Raw genomic sequence first — 22793 nt, 5'->3', positions numbered from 1 at the left:
GTAAAGTGAACGTAATTTTTATTGATTTAATCCATCGCTAAATGCACTGAGCTCTAGATCCGGCCTCGCCTTCATTAGCCAGGACGCCAGCTCGAATGTTCGGTAATGGTCTAGGAGCCCGGCCAGCTGCTCTAGTCGTGGCCAGTTTTCCAGCATGCTCTCAATATGTCGCCTCCTCAGCATAGAGGCACCCTCTTTATGGAACCCAAAGATCCGCATCCGCTTCAGATTGTAGAGCTGCTCCAATCCATCTAGGAACAATGACCTCTGTGGGATCCACCCTGCGTGGCCCATTCGGAATGACACGACTTCCAGTGTCGGAATGGTTCCGAGTTGCGTGTACAGATACTCCAGATATTGTATCGCTGGATCTCGCCCGGTAGCCGTACAATGGTCAACGGTCAGCAATGCGAATGTTATTAAGTTGCGGCAGCTCCATGTGATATCCTTGATGTCGTCCATCGGGATCAGAAGGGTATCCATGAAAGTCAACTTGACGATTAGGGACTTGAGGTTAGCACAGTTGGTGACGATCTGTTGCAACCCTATAGCTGTGAGACCTTTGCGTTGACTGACCGACAACGACGTCAATGTCGTGCGATGACTCAAAACTGACTGCAGGACCACATCCATTGAGGTGATGTTGAGCCAAAGCTTTAAGGACTCCAGACCAGGTCGATGCGGTTGTGCAGCAGATGGAGTACATGCCGCGATGATAGATGCCTGAGTCGTGCCGCTCATGTGCATATTCCTGATATCGAGATGCCTCAATCGAAGGCAATGATCCCTCACAATATCCGCTAGGTCAACTGTCGCCTGCACAACAGATATAGTCCGTATGGCCAATCGTTCGAGGTGCACACATCGCTGCAGGTAATCGGGCATAATCCGTACAAACATCTCTGTATTCAGGCACAAATCCTTGATCTTACTGTCCTTAGCTTTCATCTCTCGCATTCCTTGCTCGTACAATTCGATTTCTGTGTGGTCCAGCTCGTGGTACTCATAGAGAGAGGAATCGATCGACAGATGAAATTCCTCGAGTCGCTGGCCTTGCTTGAGCATCAACAGATGGTCCCGGAGGGTCAGTTTGCCCCTGACAAACAGTACAAGTCTAGTCAGGCCTGGCAACTGATCCATCACGATGTTGAACATGTCCATGAAATCCGATCCGATTTCCAGATGAGACAGCTCGATATCGCGCAGCGTCGTATGCGCTGCCAGGAACTCTAGGATACGAGGCACAGCAGCGATTATTTCCTCCTCGCCCCTGCCTTTGATTTGGTTCTGGAGTTTGAACCGAATGAGGTTCGAGAAACATGGGCCGCTGGCGAGATTGTGTGGCCAGGCCGGGAGAGGAGCAACGAGACGAACAGATCGGACGGCGCTGCGGCAGTATTCTCGACGACCAACAGGAGTAGACTCGGACAAGAGAAGAAAGGGTGAGTTTGGGTGTATGAGGTTGCACCGCTCTTGGGTAGTGAGGCTAGTGAAGTGGATGTTGCGCCAGAGATAAGGGATGAATGCGGACCAAAGGGATTGGGAGACTTGAACACAGCGCGACAGGTCCTTCAAGGTCAGGTACCGAGTGATCTCGTCAAGGACTAGCGAAATATCGAACACATTGATTCTGCTAGGCTCCATCGTACTTCGGCGTCCGGATGATGTAGTGGGGAAGCTGGGGGTTGAGGGGGTTTGGAGGGATGAATGAGGGAGAGTAAGAGGGTAATGATGATGCATCACATGGAGAGAACAAGCGATCCCTGCGACCGAAGCGACTTTTATACAGAGGCCGTTTTAATATGGTTTTTATTTTAGGGTTTCCTGTTTCGCGTCGCGTCGGTGTGGAGTGATCGAACATCAACAACGCTACTATGCCCCATAGTACATACAAAAGAGGCTAATGTGCAGTACCTTGACCTGACGGCACCTTAGTCCTTCACACAGCCACGTTCTTGGTCCCACTTTAGACCATTCTGGCAGTGGTACTCCTTTGCGTCTTTATTATCGCCACATACCCAGAATGAGCGAGAGTTGGTCTGGTCTGGGAAGAAGTCTCCAGCCTTGGAGCACGGATACATGGGAACTGCACTCGCGCGGCGCAGCATGACAGAGAGACACACGGTCAAGCCGATGACGACGGTGTAGGTTCGGAGGGACTCCATTTTTGTAGATCAGGCAGGTAATGTGAAAGATGGCTATATCGCAGTGTAGAGTCACTGGAATAAGATAGGCGAAGGAGAAGTAGCGGCGAAAGAGTCGAGTGTATGACAGTAAAAACAAAGCTATAGAAGAATCAAACCATGAAGAGGCCGGATGCAACAGAGTTTTTTCGTTCATTTTTATATTCGAACTCGTTAGTCTTTCTGTACAGCAGAAAAAAGGCCAAATCAATGCCAAGCCTTCTTCGGAGAGCAACTCCGTCTTATACTCGGAGGCGCTCAGCAATTTATCTTTGGAACAGCGGGTGCTCATGAAGTCCCGTTTGGAGAGATAGACATTCAATGAGATCAATCCCATTGCAGCTTCTTTCGAGCGTAGACTTGCAAGAAATTTCGTCGTGCGCCGAGTATTGTTAATAAGCTCGCTCTACGCAAAAAAAAAAAAAAAAAAAAAAAAAAAAAAAAAAAGAAGGATACTCTGAACATGGACATCAAGAACGAGGAGTAGAAGAGCTAAAGAATAAATGTGTCGGCTTCAATATTGATACAGGTATGCATTTCCAATGTCGTCTATGCCACTCTACTACAGCTCTTGTTGGCTTGACCTTGAAATCGTCGACACCGGCAGCGCAATGTCCGGCCGAGTGCTCTGTAGCCAAAGAGCAGCATCCGAAGGAATCTCGTCTGTAGCATAGACCAATCCGCGGACCTCTCTCAGCGCTGGCCAGTTCTTGACCATCCATTGCACCTCGTCCACTCCCACCGCGTGGTCCAGCTTCTCGATGTCCAGTACCTCCAATGCCTTCAGCGTCGCCCACCTATCCAGTCCAGAGCTCAAAGCCAGGTCCAATGATTGGGATTTATGGTACAAGGGAGCGACACTCTCAAGACACAGCTCCCGCAGACATGGAAATATTGCGATATAGTCATAGAACCAGTGCAGAGCCTCAGGAAAGTGCTTGTGGACCATGGGATTCTCGGGATCGTCGTGCATCCACGTTATCTGTGCAGCATAAATCCACGACTGATAACCGGATCTATGCCCGTACCAACTGTCATCGTACGTCGGGTCCACGCTGGCATTGCTAACACCGATGCGAAGTGTCTGAAGTGTGTTCGAACATGCGCACTGAGGCGGTTCTGTCGTGATTCCAAAAGCCGTGTTGTCAGCTACGGCAGCTACTGCTGTCTCTGTTGCTGTTGCCGTTGATACTGTTGCTGTCGCTGCTGTCGCTGCCACTGCCGCCGCCGTCGTCGTTGGAGCCTTGTTTCGTAAGGGTAGCAGACCAGCATAGGGTCCCAGGTGATCCGACTCCGCGTCTCGACAGCGGAAATCGACGTGCTTCAGGTTTGGAAGCGATCGTAGAAGGAGATGCATTTCCTCAGTGCGAAAGAATCCGCAGCATTGAATATCCAATTCCGTGAGCGATATGGCCAGAGACGTCTCGAGGATGGCCTGAAGAGACTGCTGTGCGAACCCACACGAGTTCGAGATGACCAAGCGCTGAATGCCTCTGGCAGCCTGACCTTTTGCTTGGCTACAGCATGCGGCAGCCTCCTTGATGATAATGGCAATGGCCTTGTCTTGGGACTCTTGTTTATTGAGATATTTCCGCCGCCCTATTGCCGCCTGTCCACACGTTCCGTAATGTGGGCGAGGAGGCGAAGCGGGGTTCAGGCCATGGATCTCCAAAGACTTGAGGTTGGGACAGGACTGCACGACTTGAAGAAGGATGCTTGCCTGGACTAGGCCTGCGAAAGTTGCTTTGCGTTCGCTCGGTGATATTTCTTCGTCGCCAACCTCATTGACACCCTCATCGCCATCGTTGTCGTAGTAGTAGAATTCGTCGACTTGATTCCACCGCATTTCTTCTTTGTACGTCAGCTTCTCGTTAAAGAACAAGGAGAGAGAGTTGATCAACTGGCCGTGCGCGCGCAGGCTGGCAAAGGATGGCGAAGCAAAGTTCACTTCTGTGGCGGGCTCTGCAGGGAACCTCTCGTAGATTTTGTCGTTGTCCTCTTTCGGTGCTGCTGGCGTCGGATCTGGAAGGTAGCGCCGGAAATCGTGCACCTCGATGGAACTGTACAGATATGGCAGGAAGGTGCTATAAAAGGATCGGTTGATCAGTAGACAGGCGGCCAGGCTCGAGTGGGGCAAGTGTTTGGCAAGCGCATAGCATAGCTCGGGATAGGCAAAGATGGACTTGGTCATAGTGCTGATCAAGTGGGGAAGGCAGGATGAAAGAAGGAAAAGGTGATAACGACGATTGCAGGGATATCAATAAATGGATGCTGTGCTATATATGCATCCACCCACCAAGCCATGTGCCCTCACCGAAAAGTCCGCGGAGGCGCAGGAGATTAAAATGTGGTGTAAACATTGTGGAAGTTTACATATACTCATGCACGCAGCATGCTTAAACCAAGATCAGGAAATTGGTCTAGAACATGAAATGTGTAGTACAGTAACCTAGACCGCTGTTTGTCCAGCAGTTCCCTCAAGAAGCAATGGGAACGAAGTAAGAGCGACTGGTCGGCAGGGCAACACAGTGGTGCATAGGCATAGAAGGACACCTGGTGGATGAACGTTCAGCGTATAGGCATCCACGACAACGGAAGAGTGGAGGTCAAGGGAGATGCAGTGAGCAAGTAAGACGATATAATGGTGGATGGACTATGTAATTAGGCGGCATGCATTCGCTTACCATGGCATGCATATTGACTTGATGCCTAACGACACTTCTCCTAGAAGCTATTCGAACGACGTATAATGGCACTTTCTTTCGGCGTCCAACAGCAATACCACACGCGTGTCATTATCTGTAGCCATCAACATCTCGTCCCCATGAACTGCGCTTTTCTTTTTCTTCGGTATTCTTTATCCAGAAGGCAGGGTTACTCTCTGCTACTCCTACGACTCCACAAAACCCACGCCCTCTTATCGACTGCTCGAGCTGGCGCATTTTAATCAAGTATCATTGTCAGCTTTAGACGACTCAATAGCCGCTCCTTTATTTTTATTGCACCGCACCCTCTGCACTCGATGATTTCTACTCGCATCCATTGGGCCTTTGAGCTTCTCATGCCAAACCCTACAATTTTGGTGGCGCTCAATTGGATGCATTCTGATTGGCCCAAGACACGCCTACATAAACCCTTTTTTTTTCTGTTTCTTCTTTTTATTCCTTAACTATCCAACTACCCCACTATCCAACTATCATCCTTCCACTATGTCCTCAACTACAGATATACCGACCACCATTCAGGTCGTACTTTCAGTCCCTCATGCGACCATCTACCAGCTCACCAGTGCCACCTCCGAGAAGAAACTGATCGGCACAGGCGAACTGCGCGTCTACTCTTCTGGACTTCCAGGAAACATCCCGATCCCAGAGGGAACCGATGGCTCGAAGGCGCCCTTGACAACTTTTTTGACTCTGGAGACCAACGACACGGCAACAAAGTCCTCCAAGAGTCTGATCACTCACCCGTTGATGCCCAGGTCGGCGGCACAGAAGACTGACGATAGGACATGGCGGTTCACTGTTGCGGGCAATGGATACTTGGAGCTGCTGTTGCCAGAGTAAGTTCTGATGAAAATGATTGATTTTTGGTGGCTATGATGACCGCTGCATGTCGTCACACACAAAAAATGAGCGCACTGGCCATTAACATTTTGTTGATGTTCTTTTCGGCTCGTCTTTTTTTCTACAGCGCATCCGAGTCAGATATTGCGGCACTGGAGAACCTGCTGACAGACAGAATCGTGTACACAAACCAGTACCAGCTCCGAAATCAACTCGCTCTCGTCGATGATGTCGGACAGATTTATGGTGTCTTGGACGAAGAGGATGTGGAGGTGCAAGACGATGATGCTGTCTCGCTTTCCGAGAACCAGAAGTCGCCTGTCATTATCGAGGCAGTTGAACCTCGTGATGAAGACGTAAGGGTGTCATCTTTAATTTGAATCGAAAAAAAAAGAAAAAAAAAAAAAGAAAAGCTTTCATGAACTCACCAATCCGCTATGGCCTGTGACAATTAGGGGGACAAACCACTAAAGCTCAAGATTTCTGTCCCGTCCGCTGACGACATGGCCGACTACCTTACCAGCGTCTCTCAATACTTTAGTGAGAACCTCGTCAAGGGCGCAACCGTTGTTGCTGGCGGCATCACCACGTAAGACCTTCTTTCTGACCTGTGTTCCGGACTCATGCAGTCGCTATTTTCAAGCCCTTTATTAACCAGCCGAGATTCACATATATGTGTAAATAGGTCAGGTGCGTATCTCAACTCCAAGATTCCTGAGACGCAGAAACCACTCAAGATCTCTCCCTTCATCAAGAACCGTATCCGTAATGTGGCCAAAGTCAGCCGCGTCACCTTCGGTGTTACCAGTCGTATCAAATCCGCCATTATCTCCAAGGCCCTCAGCTCGGGTTATCGCGCCATCAAGTACTGGACCTCCAAGGATGACCCCCAGTCGTACTCAACCATGCAAAACATTTGTTACGCGATCCTCAACTCTGCAGGCGTCTTGATCCAGGCTGCCGAAGATTCCATTGGAATCGTTTCTGCACCTGCCATCTCTGCCACGCAAGATTTGGCCGGAAGGGCATTGGGACCTGACGTCAAGGAATTGGTTACAGAGGCATTGGAGGGATTTAAGAACTTTACACTGGTATACTTCGACAATGCAGGCATCTCGCGCAGGGCGTTCTTACATACCTCAAGGTTGGCAGCATTGCAGACGGCTCAGGAAGTCAAGGACGGCAAGATCAAGATGAAAGAGCGCAAGAAGTCCAGCGATCATGCCCAGGGATCTGTACCCTTTGCCGCCACTGCGGACGCTGCTGCCTCACAAGTGAAGCAGCTGTACTTCAAGTACTTCGGAAAGACGGACGATCAACCCCAGGAAGCTGCAGGATCATCATCATCCTCTGCTGCCGCTGGTCCAAGTGACAGCAAGAAGAAGACCGAGTAAGATCGAGCAACAAAAATTTTGACACCTTTCAAATGAATAAAAAAGCTTTTTACTGTTAGTCTATGGCATTGAGATCTTGTGAAGTTAGTGTGATGTGCTTAGCCCAGCGAGCAGCCTAAGCCAAAAGTCTAACTGGGCTGTATTATCGAACATAGACGCCTGCGATGTATGTACGCATTGACTCACAGCCCCTTCTTTCCTCGAAACCCTAATTACTTGCACCCTGACCGACAGTATCTGACATCCCCTCCAAGCCGACCTTATTGGAGCCTGTCGTGTCTATCACAGTTGGTTCGTGCTTTTTGTGAGCGAGCTCTGGCGCTCGATCCAGCGTTGAACCAATGGGGCCAATGAGGCATATCCTAGGACCCTCGTACAATATCCGCTCTATTCACACTTGATCCTTTTGTTGTCTGCTTCTCAGAGCACTATGCAGCAGCTATCAGAACAAGTGAATCTCGGTGCAATGATCCCTTTTTCAGAGTAAAAAAAAAAAAAAAAAAGGGGGGGGGGGGGGGAGCCTGTAATTATATGCACTGGAGCATGGAAGCATGCGGAGCAACAGATCCATGGGCAATGATCGTATTGAACTCCTTGATGATTCAGTACCGAAATCACCCCGGTATGCCCGATGTTCGGCAAGCAAGCGCGATCACTTGAGGCTTCATGGCTTGAAGTAAAATGTTCTCAAGTTTACCGTACACGCTTCATCGATAGAGGATGCATATTCATCAAAATCAAACGCTAACTGCGTCTTTCAAGAACGAGTGCATACCCTATTTCTGCTTGGTTGCTGGCGCAAAAGTGCTTTGGTCTCCCGTTAATGCGTGCCGGTGCAGGTTTTCGCAAGAAAAGAAATTGACGCGTGTCCAGAGCCCTTTCGCGAACTTTCGACGCGTCAAAATTTGGGACATAGTAAGGGGATTGTGAAAATTAACTCCGAATTTTCATTTTTCATGGGCACCCTATCACTTTAAAAAAAAACACACACCCCTCTATATCTTTCTGCGTCCTCCTCCGAAATTTTGAATAGGAAAGGGCCAACGTTGACAAAAGCTGCATCGGATGCTTTTATCATTCTTTATCAAGATCAAATTCTTCGAATGCCCGTCCTATAACGTCGTCTTCTGGGCCAGCCAAGGATGGAGGTTCCGCAAAGAACTCTGTGCGCCTCAGTCTCAGGTACTTGACGCCCTTGACACCGCTGATCTCGGCCATGTGGACAAACAACCGTCGCTTGATATCCTCATCCTCTTTTGCCTTTAAGAAACCAAGCGGATCCATGTCGCATCTCATGTACCATCCCTGTCCATCGTCCTTGTACTTCTCATGATCCACCTCGGGAAATTGAGCCGCTTGACGACGAACCCTTTGTTGCACTTCCTTCAGTGCCTGATGTGGTCGGAGGTCGGAGCGACTGAGCTCCTGTAAAGGCGGGGAGTCGATGTATCCGTCAATGACCAGGTACTCGAGTTTTGTGCATACCCATGGCTGCGTGCACAAGTCCTCCAAAGTCCGGACGGAACAGTTGGTTCCGTTCAGGACCAGGTGTTTGAGGTTTCGGCAGTTGGTCAGCAAGTGAAGGACTTGAGACATCTCCAGGCTGCTGAATGCACGGCCGTTATTATTCCAGTATTTGTTTCGAAGTTTTAATGTCTCGAGTGTTGCCGCGTGGGTCAGTAATGCGTCCAACATGAGGTCATTCAGGCCCATGGGTAGGCCCAAGGAAGCGTATTTCAGGCCATTGAGACTACAGTTCTTGAAGAGTCCGGCGTAGATGTCAGGTACCGGGAAGCAGCCGTGTTCGTATTCCATTGAGTACCCTTCCTTGTAGCGCAGGGTGTGGAAATTGGGGCAGTACAAGCGGAGGTTCCGGGAGAGTTGAAGGAAATCGAAGGATTCGGTGTCGACTGTCAAGTCGAGGCGCTCAAGAGCCGGGCAGACGCAAGGAAAGAAAATTGAGCTCGTGGATTGGACCCAGTCCAGGGCTAAGGCGAGGGATGTAAGCTGTGTCATCTGGAATCTCGGGGCCCTGATCTTTGAGGCGATGGCGCTGCTGATATGGTCGTCGGGTCCGCTGTAATTTTTTTCATGATCGAAGAATAGATCTTCGTAGAGACCAGAGACAGACTCGATTCTCAGACGCTTTAATGAACTTTTGCAAGTGCTCAGCATCCCATACATGAAATCACTCGACAAAGTCCACCTCACCAAAACCAGCTCTTGAAGACATGGGAGATTCATTAATGCCTCCTGATGCAATGATTTAAACAGTATGGTTGTCCAGTCGCCGCTACATGACAACTCCCTCAACTGTGAACCTTGGTTCCAGATCAACAAGTCCAGTAGGGCATCGCTAGGGCGGTGCAGGGACAAGCTGACGAGATTCCGGGGCGGCAATGATATCTCAAAGGGCAGTTCATAGACCTTGCGAGCAGAGAAGGAGTGGTAGTACCGGAAGTGATGGGAATGTTTACGAAATGGCGCAAGGCGTTTCCGGAGGATGGAGGATTGACTGTCGTCGAAGAGGTGGTGATAGAGATAGGGGATGAAGCAGGCGTGCCAGAGACGAGAAACCAGAGTGCAGGGTAGGAGGTTGTGTGGGGTGAAGATACGGGGGTCTTCGCTGGAAAAGTTGAAGAATGCAGTCGGTGGGTCGTATACAGGGATAGAGCGCGCGATGGCGTCGAGGATCTCGGGAAGTTCGAGTGCTTTCTGGGAGGAGTTGGACATTGTGCATGGAGGAGCCGAGGAGTGTGATGGAGATGGTGATGACCACATTTCATATTAAAGTTTCAGTGGAAAGCACAGCCCCCTCGGCTCTGCTGCGGCGCAGGCCTGGGATTCAATAAACGGCCCCACGGGGCAGTTCTAAGAAGATCAATCGCATCCAATCTCTCTGATGCTCTCTCTCCACGGCCACCTTCACAGCATCGCCAGAAGGTCTACCGCTAGACAAACAATCCTTGCGTCATCTGTACAGCCTCAAGGACCTGGCGGCCCTTCATTGCCCCGCTCGTGTTGTATACAAACAAATTATATTTACAATGGCGAGGCTATCTACACAAGAAAATAGTTGTTTCAAAACCAAACACTGCCATCCGCTCCTTCGTCCGTCTTCTTTACGCGCGCTTGTCCGAAGTGTTGACAATACGCACGATCGCCTGCTTAGCCTTCTCGACACCCTCCTTCGGTCCGCTAATCGTAATCAGCTCCTCGCCCCTCGCAATCTTCGTCGACGTGCCCGACTCGGCCTCGATCTGCTTGATGTTGTTACCACCAGATCCAATAATCAATCCGTGGAAAGTCGTCGGCACACGGATCTTGAGCACATGCGTCGAAGCGCGAGCCTTGTTCAACAGGCCCTGAAGGTGCTTCTCCACGGCCTCGCACGCAGCGTCCGTTCCCTGGAGCTGCACCGTGTACTGCGCATCACCCTCCTCATCGGCTGCACCCGAAACATCGTACAACTCCCAGGAGAGACCGTCCGTGATGCCGTGCGTCACGTTCTCGTCGTCGGCATCAATGCGCTTGCCAGCACCACCGGCACCACGACCGCCCTCGCCGCGAGGAACTTGGACAACAACATTGAACTCGTTGCGGATCTTCCAAACACCATCGCCAAAGACAGCCTGACGGTAGCGCTTAGGGATCGTGAACGAACGGCTGGCAGAATTCTTGATCTTCGCCTCCAGATCGACCTTGGCCTTCTCGCAGTTCTCACGGAGACCCTTGATCGTCACACAGTCATTGGCAGCAATCGCCTCCGCAGAAGAATCAGTGGCAGCAGCATCCTTGCCACCCTCCTTCTTGTTCTTGTTGTTGGGGAACTGGATGCGGACATTGTGGCGGTTTTCGATCTCCTTGACGTTCGAGAACTGAGGTCCGATGATCTGGCGGTGCTGGGCCGCAGGGATGCTGATCGTCAACGTGGTCCAGTTGTCTTGCTCTGCAACCATCGCCAGCATCTCGGCCTTGATCTTCTCTACAACAGTCTTGTCGCCCTTCAGGAGGACAGCGTTGTTGTTGTTCTGGAACTTGACCAACGACGCCTGAGCCGACATCTCGGCGGGCCCGCCGGCCTTGGCAATGATCTCGCGCAAAGTCGATCCGCCTTGACCGATCAGAACCTTGTGGTGCTTGTTGTCGATATGAACCAACTCCTCGACCTGGGATTTTTGTGCGTCGACAATCTCCTGGATCGCCTTCTGAGCCTTCTTCAATCCGGCCTTCGGTCCACTGATCACCAAGCGGACCTCGCGCTTCTCCTCGGTCTCGCCCGAGCGACGGATGTCAATCCGGGTCTGGGAGGCCTCCTGGATCTCGTTGATCTTCGCACCACTGCGACCGACAATGTGTGGGAGCATCTTGGGCTCAACCACCATCTCCAGCGTGTTGTTGTTCTCCTTTTCATAATCCAGCAACTCGAGGAGCTCCTCCTTGGCGCCCTGGACGCCCTTCTTTCCACCACTGACCATGACTACGTTCAACTTGGACTTGTCCTCATCGTCCTCCAACTCTGCAGCCTTGGGGAACTGAATCCTGACCCCGTACTTCTCCTCCAAACGGCGGACATAGTGACCCCTGGCACCGATCAATGCACTGTGGTGCTCGACAGGGATGTTGAGTTTCGCAACAGTGGCATCAGCAATCTGCTCGACCATCTTTAGGATCGTCTCCTTGGCGGCCTCGACGTTCTTCTTGACTCCCTGAATCGTGACCTCCATCATCTCGTGGCCAGACTTCTTGCTCTTCTCGTCAGCACCACTGGCACGGTCGTTCAAATCAAACTTGACCTGGAACTGCTCCGTCAGTCTGCTGATGTTGGCGCCTCCCTTTCCGATCACATGGGGCGAGGCGGTGGCGGGGATATCAAAGTTGACAGTGTAACCGTTCATGATCTGCTGGTGCTTGGCCTCCTCGGCCAAAGCCAAGATCTCGCGGGCGACTCGTTCGACCTCATCCTTGGGTCCCTTGATAACGATCGAGTCCTCGGTCAGGGCAGGCTTCTTAGCGTCGTCAGCAGATCCAGCGCGTGGAAGTCCCAAACGGACGGATGTGGCGGGCTCCAGACCCATGATAGCGTTCAAAGTTGACCCCTTGGTACCGATGATGTTACGGTGCAGACGGGCAGGAACAGTCAAAATCTTGGTGGAAAAGTCGGTAGCGTCGTTCGCAAGCTTGTCGACCTCCTGCTTGACCGCTTCCAGGGCGGCGCGAATCTTGGCAGAGTCCTTGAGATCCGCGTCCGATGTGATCTCGTAAACCAAGACAATCTCGGGCGAGTCACTCTGGGCATCAGGGACAATGACCTCGACACCATGGGCCTCACGGATGCGGTTGATATTTTGGCCCTTGCGGCCGACAATGTGGCGGTGGAGAAGGGGCTCAACGTGGACAACATCAAAGAGAGCAGGACTCATGGCCTTGACAGCGTCAAGGACCTTCTGGCGTGCAGCCTCGGCCTCCGAACGCGCCTTGGCAACGACCTCAATCGTTACAGAGCTTTGACCTTCGGACCTGGGGATGCTGATCTGGACATTCTCGTGCTCTTGCTCAATCTTTCGCAGCCTGCTGCGGGCACTCAAATACCTGGTGACGTGGCGAGCATGATCGGCCTTGCCACCCTTGTGGGCAGCGGCGACATCGACCACCTCGACCACAGAGCTGTTGGCCTTTTCCATGATTAAGGTCAAGGCAGAGATCAATTCCGACTCGGGTCCACGAACAACAATCGAATCTGAGGAGGAGTCAACAGGGGGGATCTCGATCGTGCATCCAGTAGCGGCATGGATCTCGTTGATGTGCACACCCTTTGTTCCGACCAAGAAGCGATGCTGACGCTTGGGGATGTTGATGGTCATGGTGCGGGTGGAGTGCTCGACGTCCCGATAGTTATTCTCGATCAACTCAATCGCCTTGCGAATGTTCTTGCGATCACCCTGGATGACGATGGCAACGTCCTTGGTCTCCTCCTCGTCATCATCATCCTGAGTTGAGACGTGGAAGGGCATGTTGATCCTGGTGTTGGTCTCCTGCTGGATCGCCTGGACATTAGCGTTGCGGGCGCCAGCGATGAAGGGATAGTACGCAGGAGGAACAGTGGTCAAACGGTAGTTGATGCGGCAGACCTGAATTAACGCAAGATGAGTAATGTCAGTACGGGGTGTGGGTGATTTTTGGTCATTTCAACAAAGTGTGCCAATGTATATTGTCTTTACCTTGCTGACAATGGCGTCAATCTCTTCCTTGGCGGCCTTGATGCTCTCAACATCACCCTCGATATCAATCGACACCGTTTCCTCCTCAGCATCCAAGTCGTCCTCGTTGGCATTTGCGGGTTCAAAGGTAGTCTCCTGGTGCTCACGGCGAGGAACCTCGATTCTGACGCCGGTCTTACTCTGGATACCCTGCAATGTACGACCCTTGGAACCGAGAATATGAGCACAGGCAGACGCTGGGACAGGGTATTTGATAGTTTCCTGGATAGAAGTAATTAGAAGAAACTTGGAGGGTTAGTATCTAGTAGAAAAAAGACACAGGTTCCCCTATTTTCATTTATATCATCAATCCTCCCACAGCATAAATATAGCGATCATAACAAACAACTCGATGATGTCTTTTCGACAATACGATCTGGATGTCAGAATACCATAGCATTTCCCGGACTTCTTTTTTCCTTTTTTTTTTTTTTTTCCTTTTCAACAAAAAAGGCATCATTTCACGCACCTTCTTGGCAAAGCTGGATCGAAGATCGCGGCGGGCCTTGGCAACAGCATCGGGTCTTCCAGAGATCAAGAAGGTCGTCAAACCAGTAGCCTGGGACTTGGTCGATTCGATGCGGGCCCCGGACGAAGCCATGGCGGTCTTGACGATATCACCGACATTGGCCTTTCCAAAACTAGGGATCTGAACCGTGGGGATCTGCATACGTTCCTGAATATTACCCGAGCTCGAAATACGTGGGGGCGTCGACGCAGAGGCACCGGCAGCTGTAGCGGGCGAGCGACGCTGATCACCGACGGCACCCAATTTGCTACCGGCCGCAGACTTGACGCGCGAAGAAGGACCAGCACCCCAGGTGGAGGTCGTGGCAGCTGGACGGGCAGAGGAGGAACCGAGAGAGGGGAACATGGAGATCGAATCGAGATCGAGACCCTGGGCCTTACGAGGGGTCGACTGCTTGATCAATGCGGGCTCGGGCAGGGGTTCGTCGTCAGTTAGGGCAGCAGAGGCGGCGGCGGCGGCAGTCGCGGCAGCGGCAGAGGCAGCGGCGGATTCGTCTTGGGCTTGAGCCTGGTGCAGCATCTGCATCTTTGCGGCAGCAGAGGCTGGTGCCTCGGAGGCGTGGAGAGAGTTGTCAGGGTGCATGTTGTGAGAGTGCATGGGCTTGGGGAGCGAAGGGGGACCGGGATGGAGAGGTGGATCGGGAGTAGAGGAAGGCGAGGGGAAGAATCAGGTCAGGGCCAGAGTACAGAAGAACGACGAGTCAGCTAGGTGCACACTTGATGGGACAAATGTGCAAGCAAGCAGCAAACAGCGGGGAAGGGGCAAGAGGGAGAGGGGGGAAGAGTCAGATGGGAGAGGGATGAAGATGGAAAGATGATGAAGAAGGCGGTAGAACGCTCTTATACTCTCACCAGATGATGTGATCTTCTCCACGCCATACTCTGCAGTCTGCACTGCACACCCGACTATTTCGATTCAGGTGCTGTTCCCCGTAAGTGCGCTGCAAAAGACCAATTGGCGTCCGCCACTGGGGGGGAGGCGGGGGGAGGGATGGGAACACGGAGAGCAGCGAACTAAAAATGGTGGCGTACAGAGAGAGCCCTTATGAACCGTATTTCCAAGTACAACGTTCCTCAGGAACACAACGCATACAGCGCACATCTGGGACAAAAGGGGGAGGGACCTTCCTTCCCGCGATCCGCGAACCTCCCAAGACGCGTCGAACCATCTTTAATTTTTTGCTTCACCCATGTACCCATGCATCCATGCACCCATGCCATTCACGATCAAATCGCTCGTTGTATGCTGAACTCGTCCTTTTATTATGCAAAATGTAGATACAAAGTAGAGAAATGATGATGATGATGATGATGATGATGATTTTTTTTTTTACAACGGAGGTGTCGACGTCAACGAGGCCGTGTTAAGATCCTGCAGCTCCACATCAATCGCTCTGCTAATAAAATCCCTCCTAAGTGTCAAGTCGATTCCATAAACACCCTCCAGCTGCTGTCGGATCTTCTTCTTCGTAACCGTCATCAGATCCACGCCCTGGAGTAGCTCATGGATCTTGCTCACCAGCTCCGCATCCGTCGGTCCAGTTCCAGTTCCAGCTCCAGCTCCAGCTCCAGCTCCACCACTTGCTCCCGTAACAACTGAACCGCTACGGGGCGAGGACATCGTCGACAGCGCAGGGGAGCCCATCATATGCAGCTGATTTGTGCTCAGCAGTGGAGATCCCATTGTCGTCACAGGGAAGCCGCCAAGCTGGTGCGATGGTGGCTGCATTGGAGAGCCCATACCCATCATCATCGGGGTCGACATCCCAAGGGGTTGTTGTTGCGCCAAAAGCTGTTGCTGCTGCTGCTGGAGCTGCATTTGTTGCTGTTGAAGCTGTTGCTCCAAATGTGCGTTATACAGTTGCTGCTGTTGCAGTTGAGGAGATCCCATCATAGGTACAGCTACCAGGCCTGGTGAGCTCATGACTGGGGTTCCCATACCGATGTTTGCGACTCCGAGGCCGATTGGTGCCGCAAATTGATTCATTTCGATCATGTCGCCGGGCGCACGCTGCTGTGGTTGGTGCTGTGACACGTATGGGCTTCGTTGTCCAGGCATGAGCATTCCCTGTGAGTCCATAAACGGTCCAAGACCAGGCCCTTGTTGCTGTTCGGCATAGAACTGTGCAGGCGAAGGTGAGGCCGAGCGAAGGTGTCCCCCTGCAGTGGCGGAAATATAGCCTGTGGGAGTCTGCGAAGGCAGGCGAGATTGGCGTCCAGATCGGAGATCGATCGCGTTCGAGTCCCGATAGTAGTCGTGCGCCAATTCATCACCGCCAAAACCAGAGATCACACTCTTGCTGCCGTCGTGGTCAAAGTAAGGCGAAGGCGACCGTCCGTGAAGAGAGTCCAGTCTGCTGTACTGGTTCGATTGAATGCCGTTACCAAGTAAGGTCGAGTGGTCGTATCGTGAGTGCATGATCGTCGATCCCGTCTCGTCCTGGTAGCTGCTGCCCACCACTGAGCCCGATCCATCATGTGTGTTATAGTAGCCGCTTCCTTCCAACTGCATCATCCTCTCAGCCTCAAAGGCCTCCATACTCTTGAGCGGGATGGAATTGGGATCGAAGCGCGTCTGAGCGTCGGCAGCCATAACCGTCTTCTTGCCATCTGCTCCAACCACCTGACGAGTGTTACCCCAGGAAAAGTCGTCAAAGTGCCAGAACGAGTACAGAGGAATAAACACCGAGAAGAAGGGCATCGCAATGATGTAAATGATCATCCATCCGATATGTTGCCAAGCACCTTTGAGTATGAAAATGAGGGCCTGTAGACCATACACGGCAGCCAAGATCGCCACGGCTACGATCGGCAGAGGCTGTAAATGGGTAGCGACCACAACGATTAGGTAAACCAGGTAGACGAACGAGGCAGGAAGGATCAACGTTCCCAAAAGATCAATAAAGACAATGAAGCGCATCGAGAAGCAACAGAATCCGCAGAGTTCAGAGAGCACCATCAACTCGCCCAGGTTGTGGATAGTAGAGTTGATCCAGCGACGACGCTGAGACAAGAGCACCCTCCATCTGTCGGGGGCAACAGTCTTACAGGTGGCGTCCGGCGTGAACTTGAGCTTGTATCCAGGAAAGTACTTCATCATCAACGTCGTCAGGTACCGATCCTCACCCAGAGACAGCAAGTTGCGTTTGTGGAGCGTATCAACATCGTTGTGGCTGTAATCGCGCAAGATGTTGTTCGACACGATCAAGGGCTTTCCGGCGACGGTCAAGATACGGTACATGGAGAAACAACCAGGCAAACAGGTGACGCTTCCAAACAGGGACTCGAACGACTTTGCTAGGTGATGAGAGATGTAGTACTCGTAGACCTGGATCATGGTCGTGAAAGAATTATCCTCGTTTGCAACCTGGGTCTCTCCGCAGAGTCCAATGACCTTGGAATCGGCAACCATGCATGCGACAAGTCGGTTCAGCGAATCAGGCATGACCTCTGTATCGGCATCAACTTGCAGGATGTACTAGAAGAAGAAATCGAGAAGCAACGAATATCCGGGACATCAGTCAGTAACTAGTCATATCTTTATCGCGAAGGAGAAAAGCATTCTCCTCTCTCTCTCTCTCTTTTTTTTCTCTCTCTCTCTTTCTCTCCAAAGACTTACCTCGTAGAGATTCGGGTGAACTCCGATGACATACTTCATATGGTGATACATCTCCAGCTCGAGAGGACACATCTTCTTGCCAGTGTGGATACTGTTCAAGAAGTTCATCAAAATCAACTGGGAGTCGCGCTTTCCACGGTTTCCGGGTTTGCTCGTCTCGTTGGGCATGCCGACCTTGACGACAACCAGGTACGGAACCAGGTGTCCCTCGAACTCGTAAAGTCCCGAGTACACCTTACAGGCGTTGAGCTGCTGACCACCGAGGCCCAGGGCTTTGTATGTAACTGGCTCGACCTCGACGCCCTCCGTTGGCTGCCAGCCCAAGACATCAAGCACAATCTTGGGAGTCGGCAGCTCATTTCCAGATCCAATAATCATTCCATCCGCAATAACTAGCAGTAACTTGCGTTTGTCGTCGTATTCCAGTGCTGCAAGGGACTGGAGAGTCTTCTTGAGCGAGTCTTCGCCCTCGGTGTAACATGGGACCTGACAGATGACGAACTTGTCGTAGTGGATGGGTTCCCGCTTGGAGGTCAACTGCAGAGCAGCCAAAAACTTGATCAAAATAACTCCTCCCATCAGTGCGGAAGCTGCAACCAGGACCCAGTTACCGAATTGACACTTAACGGTATTGCGCTCGTCCAGGACGCCGGCATAGAACGCTCGATCGAGACAGGTGAATGTATCAGCCTGCAGCTGTTGGGGGAGCTGCTTGAACTGCTTGGTAATGTCGGTGCCCTGGTTGTTTATGAAGAGATCGACGACCGATTTGTCGAGGAATGGCTGGAATGTGTGGTCGGGGATGAATCCACTGGGTGGGTTCGCGTTCACAATATACGTAGTAAGGTCATAAATCTTGTCATGGATCATGGCCCAGGTGTTGGGACCCGTTTGGTTCGTGAAGTCCTCTGGCTTGATAGCGATCATCCCCTTCTTCATGGTGTTCAGCTTGGGCAAGGCAGTGTTCGGATAAAACTCTGGATCGCTGTACCATGGAAGACTAGTATCCCCGTTAGTAGACGAGGGTCCATGTATCGGCATTCCCAGATTTTGAATGGGGTCCTTTGGGAGCAACAGTAGGGGAGCGGTAACAAGATTGGGACACGCCCAGCGGAAATCCACTGGGAACAAAGGAGTCAGATCGAGCCCAGCGATATTGGCCATGTAGGGTGGTGAAGATGGGTATTGGCCCGAATGTGTTCCTGAGTGGTCGTTCCTAGCAAACTTGGAGATATCGTACACAGTTCCCCGGACCGAGACCCAAAAGTCCGCTTCATTGGTATGGTACTGGATCTGGTCCGGATTGTACATCTCATTGAACGTTGGGCAGATCACCTTGGGCAGACCAATGATGAAGAAGATGACGATTGCCGATAGCCAAAAGACTATCAGGCACAGAGTGACCTTCTCGCGCCATGCCATCTGGATATCTGGGCGCTTCATCCTTCCACACAGACTAAGACAGAATGACGGGATCCAGAACGTGTTCAGCCATACAAAAGAAACCCAAATGCGGCGTGTCTTTGTCCTGGCTTTGGGAGGCTGCACTGACTCGTCGGCTTTGGTGCGATTGAGGGCCAACGTAGGCTTCCTCCTGATTTCCGACTCACCCTTTTCGTGTCCTTGGAACATCAATTGTCTATCGAATAGAGGCAGACATGTTGTTAGTATAGCCGAAACCCAAATAGTCGGTTGCGTTGTTGTTCTCATATCGATTCTAGTATGATCGGAGCCCTGCTTACCTCTCACTCTCCGATCCTGGAGTACCAACGGTCTTGTTATCAAAGAATTGGGACTCTGAATCGTTACCAAAGTGTTGGAATCTTTGATCGGAGCCAGCAAATCTGGACTGGGCTGCCGGGTACGTGTTCGAGGCATGCGATGCGTCCGAGTAGTCAGAGGCGGTTGACTGTGCACTTGATCGCTTGCTTGATAAAAGTTGGGTATTGGCATTCAGTTCCTCGCCCGGGCGCTGGTATGCCTTTGCTGGTGGTAACATCAGGTTGGAAAACTCACGCTGCTCGTCCGCATCGACTTCAAAGGCCAAGGACCCTCCTTCAGTCTTCTCGATAGCCATACATCCATCTTCAAGCGTCTTCCACGTAGAAAGCGACATCCAGACGTACTCATTCCCGACAGCGCCATCCAATGGCATCTCCCAATTCAACAGGCCAACTGCGGCTCTGCACCGCTCCACATCCGAGGCATTTTGGTCGATGTTGAAACCCCATCGCTCGAAGAGAACTCGGTATCGCTGCAGGAACGATCCATGATCAAAGGAGACACAGTACTCGGCTTGCATCTTCGATTGCACATGAATGGCCAGTTGATAGGATTCGATCTGCGCACGCACTATGACTGGGTCACACTCGATAAGACCCTCCATCATCCTGTTGTTGGGGCGAATGTGAATGACTTGATAGATCTGGGTGCCATCCAGGGATGTACAGATATCCCTGAGGGTCGAGTGGAGCTGCTTGATGACAGTAGAGACCTCGTTCTGCGCCTTTCCTCTCCTCCTGGCTTGGACCTGTGCCTGCTTGGGCTTCCTAACACTTGGCTGACGCATGGGCATTGTCGACAGCTGTGCTTTGACAATCGTTTCTTTGGATCGGGGATGGCTCTCCATCACGAGTGCTGGGTTGGACTCGAGCATTTGCAGCATGAAGGGGCTGGTGGATGTCTGGAACAACGATACAAAATCAGGCGATAGAATATCCTGGTTCTTGATGAAGAATGACTCCAGGTTGTAGTGCACATCTCCTGTGTAGTGACGGATTCCAAAGGACGATGCGTAGGTCGATCCACTGATGAACGAGGAGTTGGACTGGAACGTGCGGTTCAATCCAGGGAGCATGGAGATTGACTCTGCATCGCCGGATTGTTTGCTTGTCTTCAATGTGGAGTCATGAAGGAAGCGGACTAAACCTCTGGGGGATGCATCCGTCAGAGTGTCGAGTCCACAGAGGAGGTCGATAGTTTCCTGGTTTTTCTCATTCAGGAGGGGTTCGAAAACCTGAAGACCGTCCGTGGCCATGGTCTGAACATCCTCGATAAAAAGCTTTTGCTGCAGGAATCCCTGGAGAGCCTCGTTGCAAAAGTTGGTGCAAAAGTTCTCGAATCCAGTGGGCGAATGGCTGTCAAATCCAGGCATATCCAGAATTCCAATGAATGAAACTTGATCTTCCTGTCGCCGACACATCTGTGTGTTCATAGCCTCAACCATGTAGGTGAACAGCAGACTATAGAGTGCACGGGCCAGGCTGTCGCATTGCTTTTTGGCAGAAGCAGAGTCAAGAATCACCGTGCACATGTCCCCTGAAATCATTTTTCTTTTGTATGAAAGAGCCTGTTGCAACGCATCTAGTGCGCATTGGAATAAAAAATAATAAAAAAACTGTTAGTTTCTTATAGCGGGTAACGGAAAAAGAATGAATCGTTCGTCCCCTTTTCTGATATTGTAAATCCGTCAGCCATACCTTCTTCGACGCCGAGCAGATCGGCTACAAGGTCAAAAATGTGCTTCTGGCGCGGCACGGTCGCCATGAGCGTCGGGCCTTCCGAAGAGTCAATGAAATCGATCCTGCCCAAGTGTAAAATAGCGGCAAGTAATTGCCAGATCTGCGAGATTGCCTTTGGCTTGAAACCCATTGCTGCAAACGCTGGTGTGAGATCCCGGTTGTTGGTCATGTGTTCCATGTGAGGGCGATATGGCAGGTAAGGATAGTCCGTGATGTTGTTGCCGAGTCGAAGTCGCCTCCGGTCCTCGCTGGAGACATCCTTGAACATAGAATAAAAAATCTGGAATGATCCCAAGTGGCTCTGCGCATTGGTAACCTTGTCTTGGTTGAGCATGAAAGGAAGAAGTTTTGCGCCAAAGAGTCGTCCTCGAGCCTTGAATTGAAGCTCCAGATACAGGGAGTGACAGGAAGCATTCGGGCCATGGTCTGAGGGACAGTTGCCAAAGGCCTCGAGGATGTCGGTTGCGGCTCTGACCTGGGTCCCAATCTTTGAGGTCTGGCTGCTCTTTGTGCCAAGACGGATCAGTTGCTGGACCAGATAGCGCTGGGACGTGGTCTTTCCAGAACCGGTGATACCGCTGGTCGCCGGTAAAAAGGGAGGACGATGTTAGTTTTCCTGACAATAAGGTTGAGGAATATCGTCAAATCAAATAAAAAGGACACCGTCCCCCCACCCCCCTGGGTGCTCTCCAAGGTTCAAACAAACTAAAAAGGACCAGTGCATTCAGATGAAACATAATGAGAACAGGGAACTCTTTTGCACCGAGCGTACCTCAGAACAACGCCCTGGTCCAGCTCGGTTCTCCGCATGTGGTAGTAGATCGTGCTTGCCAACTCATACACATGTGGCTCGAGGGAGGAGGTCGAGGCGGTTATGGAGGGAGCATTGGTGCTGCTGTTACTGCTACTTCCCATTGCCTGATCGATATATTGCTGGCCAGTGGCCTCGGTGTAGATGTTGAGGGCCTGGTTTGGGTTCAAGGCGATCAATGTAGAAGTGCCGATGCGGGTGTAAGGCAGCCCCAGCTGGTGCCGTCTTGTGAGGACATTGAAGATCTTGTCCTGTGTCGGGGGCTCATTATTTGTGTTCTCGTGCCTGGCCAGTGCGACCAGATCCTGAGCAGGAAGCATGTTTTTGGGGGAAGTGTCTTCTGATCAGGGTTTGGTTCAGAGGTAATCAGCAATGGGGAGGGGAGTGAACACCGAGTGAGACTTGACGATGAGTGAGTGTGAATAAAGGATGTGGGCTGAGAACACAGGAGGAGGAAGGGGGGGGATTAAAGGGCGGGGGAATGAAGGTCGAGGGACGACACCAATAGTGATATAGTGATATGGCGATTTGAACAACGAAGACTGAGCAATGAAGAAGGGAAAAAAATGCAGACCAATGATGAGGGAAACAAAGAGGGAGGCAGGGGAGCAAAGAAAGGGAAGAAAGGGAAGAAAGGGAAGAAAGGGAAGAAAGAGACGAAAGGGACGAAAGGGACGAAAGGGAAGAAAAGAGTGGGAACGATGGGCATCGAACGGGTCGCTGTGGGCGTCAGTGTGTGTCCGCCCTCGGTGCCTGCGCTATTTGTCTATTTGTTATTTTTTTAGAGAGGAGAGGAGAGGAAGGATGGGGGATGTAGATTCAATTTAATGCACTATTAGCCTTGTGGTCTAACAATAAAACTGCATGGATGGATGGATACACGCAGAAATACACTCCGGCGTACCCGCTCT

General features: G+C 51.5%; 7 protein-coding genes across 7 annotated transcripts; 1 reads left to right on the top strand and 6 right to left on the bottom strand.

Annotated features, from left to right (window-relative positions):
• Positions 1–5: 5 nt before the first annotated feature.
• Positions 6–1758, bottom strand: BC939DRAFT_447279 (uncharacterized protein). The gene has a single exon (XM_051555071.1). It carries the CDS (start codon positions 1738–1740, stop codon positions 19–21), a length of 1722 nt encoding a protein of 573 aa, XP_051413719.1. The 5' UTR covers positions 1741–1758; the 3' UTR covers positions 6–18.
• BC939DRAFT_447278 (uncharacterized protein) lies at positions 1759–2292 on the bottom strand. Its single transcript, XM_051555070.1, has one exon. The coding sequence runs from the start codon at positions 2163–2165 to the stop codon at positions 1932–1934; it is 234 nt and encodes a 77-aa protein (XP_051413718.1). The 5' UTR covers positions 2166–2292; the 3' UTR covers positions 1759–1931.
• A 346-nt stretch (positions 2293–2638) lies between these two features.
• On the bottom strand, positions 2639–4688 carry BC939DRAFT_491865 (uncharacterized protein). Its single transcript, XM_051559505.1, has 2 exons — positions 4668–4688; positions 2639–4447 (listed from the first exon to the last, which is right to left on the bottom strand). Exon 2 carries the CDS (start codon positions 4372–4374, stop codon positions 2746–2748), a length of 1629 nt encoding a protein of 542 aa, XP_051413717.1. The 5' UTR covers positions 4375–4447; positions 4668–4688; the 3' UTR covers positions 2639–2745.
• Positions 4689–5356: 668 nt separating this feature from the next.
• Positions 5357–7166, top strand: BC939DRAFT_447275 (senescence-associated protein-domain-containing protein). Its single transcript, XM_051555069.1, has 4 exons — positions 5357–5745; positions 5877–6105; positions 6205–6338; positions 6435–7166. Exons 1-4 carry the CDS (start codon positions 5657–5659, stop codon positions 7141–7143), a joined length of 1161 nt encoding a protein of 386 aa, XP_051413716.1. The 5' UTR covers positions 5357–5656; the 3' UTR covers positions 7144–7166.
• An 897-nt stretch (positions 7167–8063) lies between these two features.
• On the bottom strand, positions 8064–9919 carry BC939DRAFT_447274 (uncharacterized protein). The gene has a single exon (XM_051555068.1). It carries the CDS (start codon positions 9874–9876, stop codon positions 8218–8220), a length of 1659 nt encoding a protein of 552 aa, XP_051413715.1. The 5' UTR covers positions 9877–9919; the 3' UTR covers positions 8064–8217.
• Positions 9920–10265: 346 nt separating this feature from the next.
• Positions 10266–14451, bottom strand: BC939DRAFT_395531 (uncharacterized protein; the record flags this gene model as incomplete). Its single annotated transcript, XM_051552232.1, has 3 exons — positions 10266–13274; positions 13365–13625; positions 13873–14451. 3 exons carry the CDS (start codon positions 14449–14451, stop codon positions 10266–10268), a joined length of 3849 nt encoding a protein of 1282 aa, XP_051413714.1.
• A 773-nt stretch (positions 14452–15224) lies between these two features.
• Positions 15225–22695, bottom strand: BC939DRAFT_447269 (chitin synthase-domain-containing protein). The gene is made up of 5 exons (XM_051555067.1): positions 21844–22695; positions 21030–21649; positions 19293–20913; positions 17551–19189; positions 15225–17409 (listed from the first exon to the last, which is right to left on the bottom strand). Exons 1-5 carry the CDS (start codon positions 22200–22202, stop codon positions 15262–15264), a joined length of 6387 nt encoding a protein of 2128 aa, XP_051413713.1. The 5' UTR covers positions 22203–22695; the 3' UTR covers positions 15225–15261.
• Positions 22696–22793: the final 98 nt, after the last annotated feature.

The sequence above is a fragment of the Gamsiella multidivaricata genome (genome assembly GCF_025024155.1).
Source record: "Gamsiella multidivaricata strain RSA 2152 chromosome Unknown BC939scaffold_22, whole genome shotgun sequence".
NCBI lineage: Eukaryota > Fungi > Mortierellomycota > Mortierellomycetes > Mortierellales > Mortierellaceae > Gamsiella > Gamsiella multidivaricata.
Note: the sequence above shows the minus strand (reverse complement) of the source record. Positions and strands in the feature narration are given on the sequence as shown.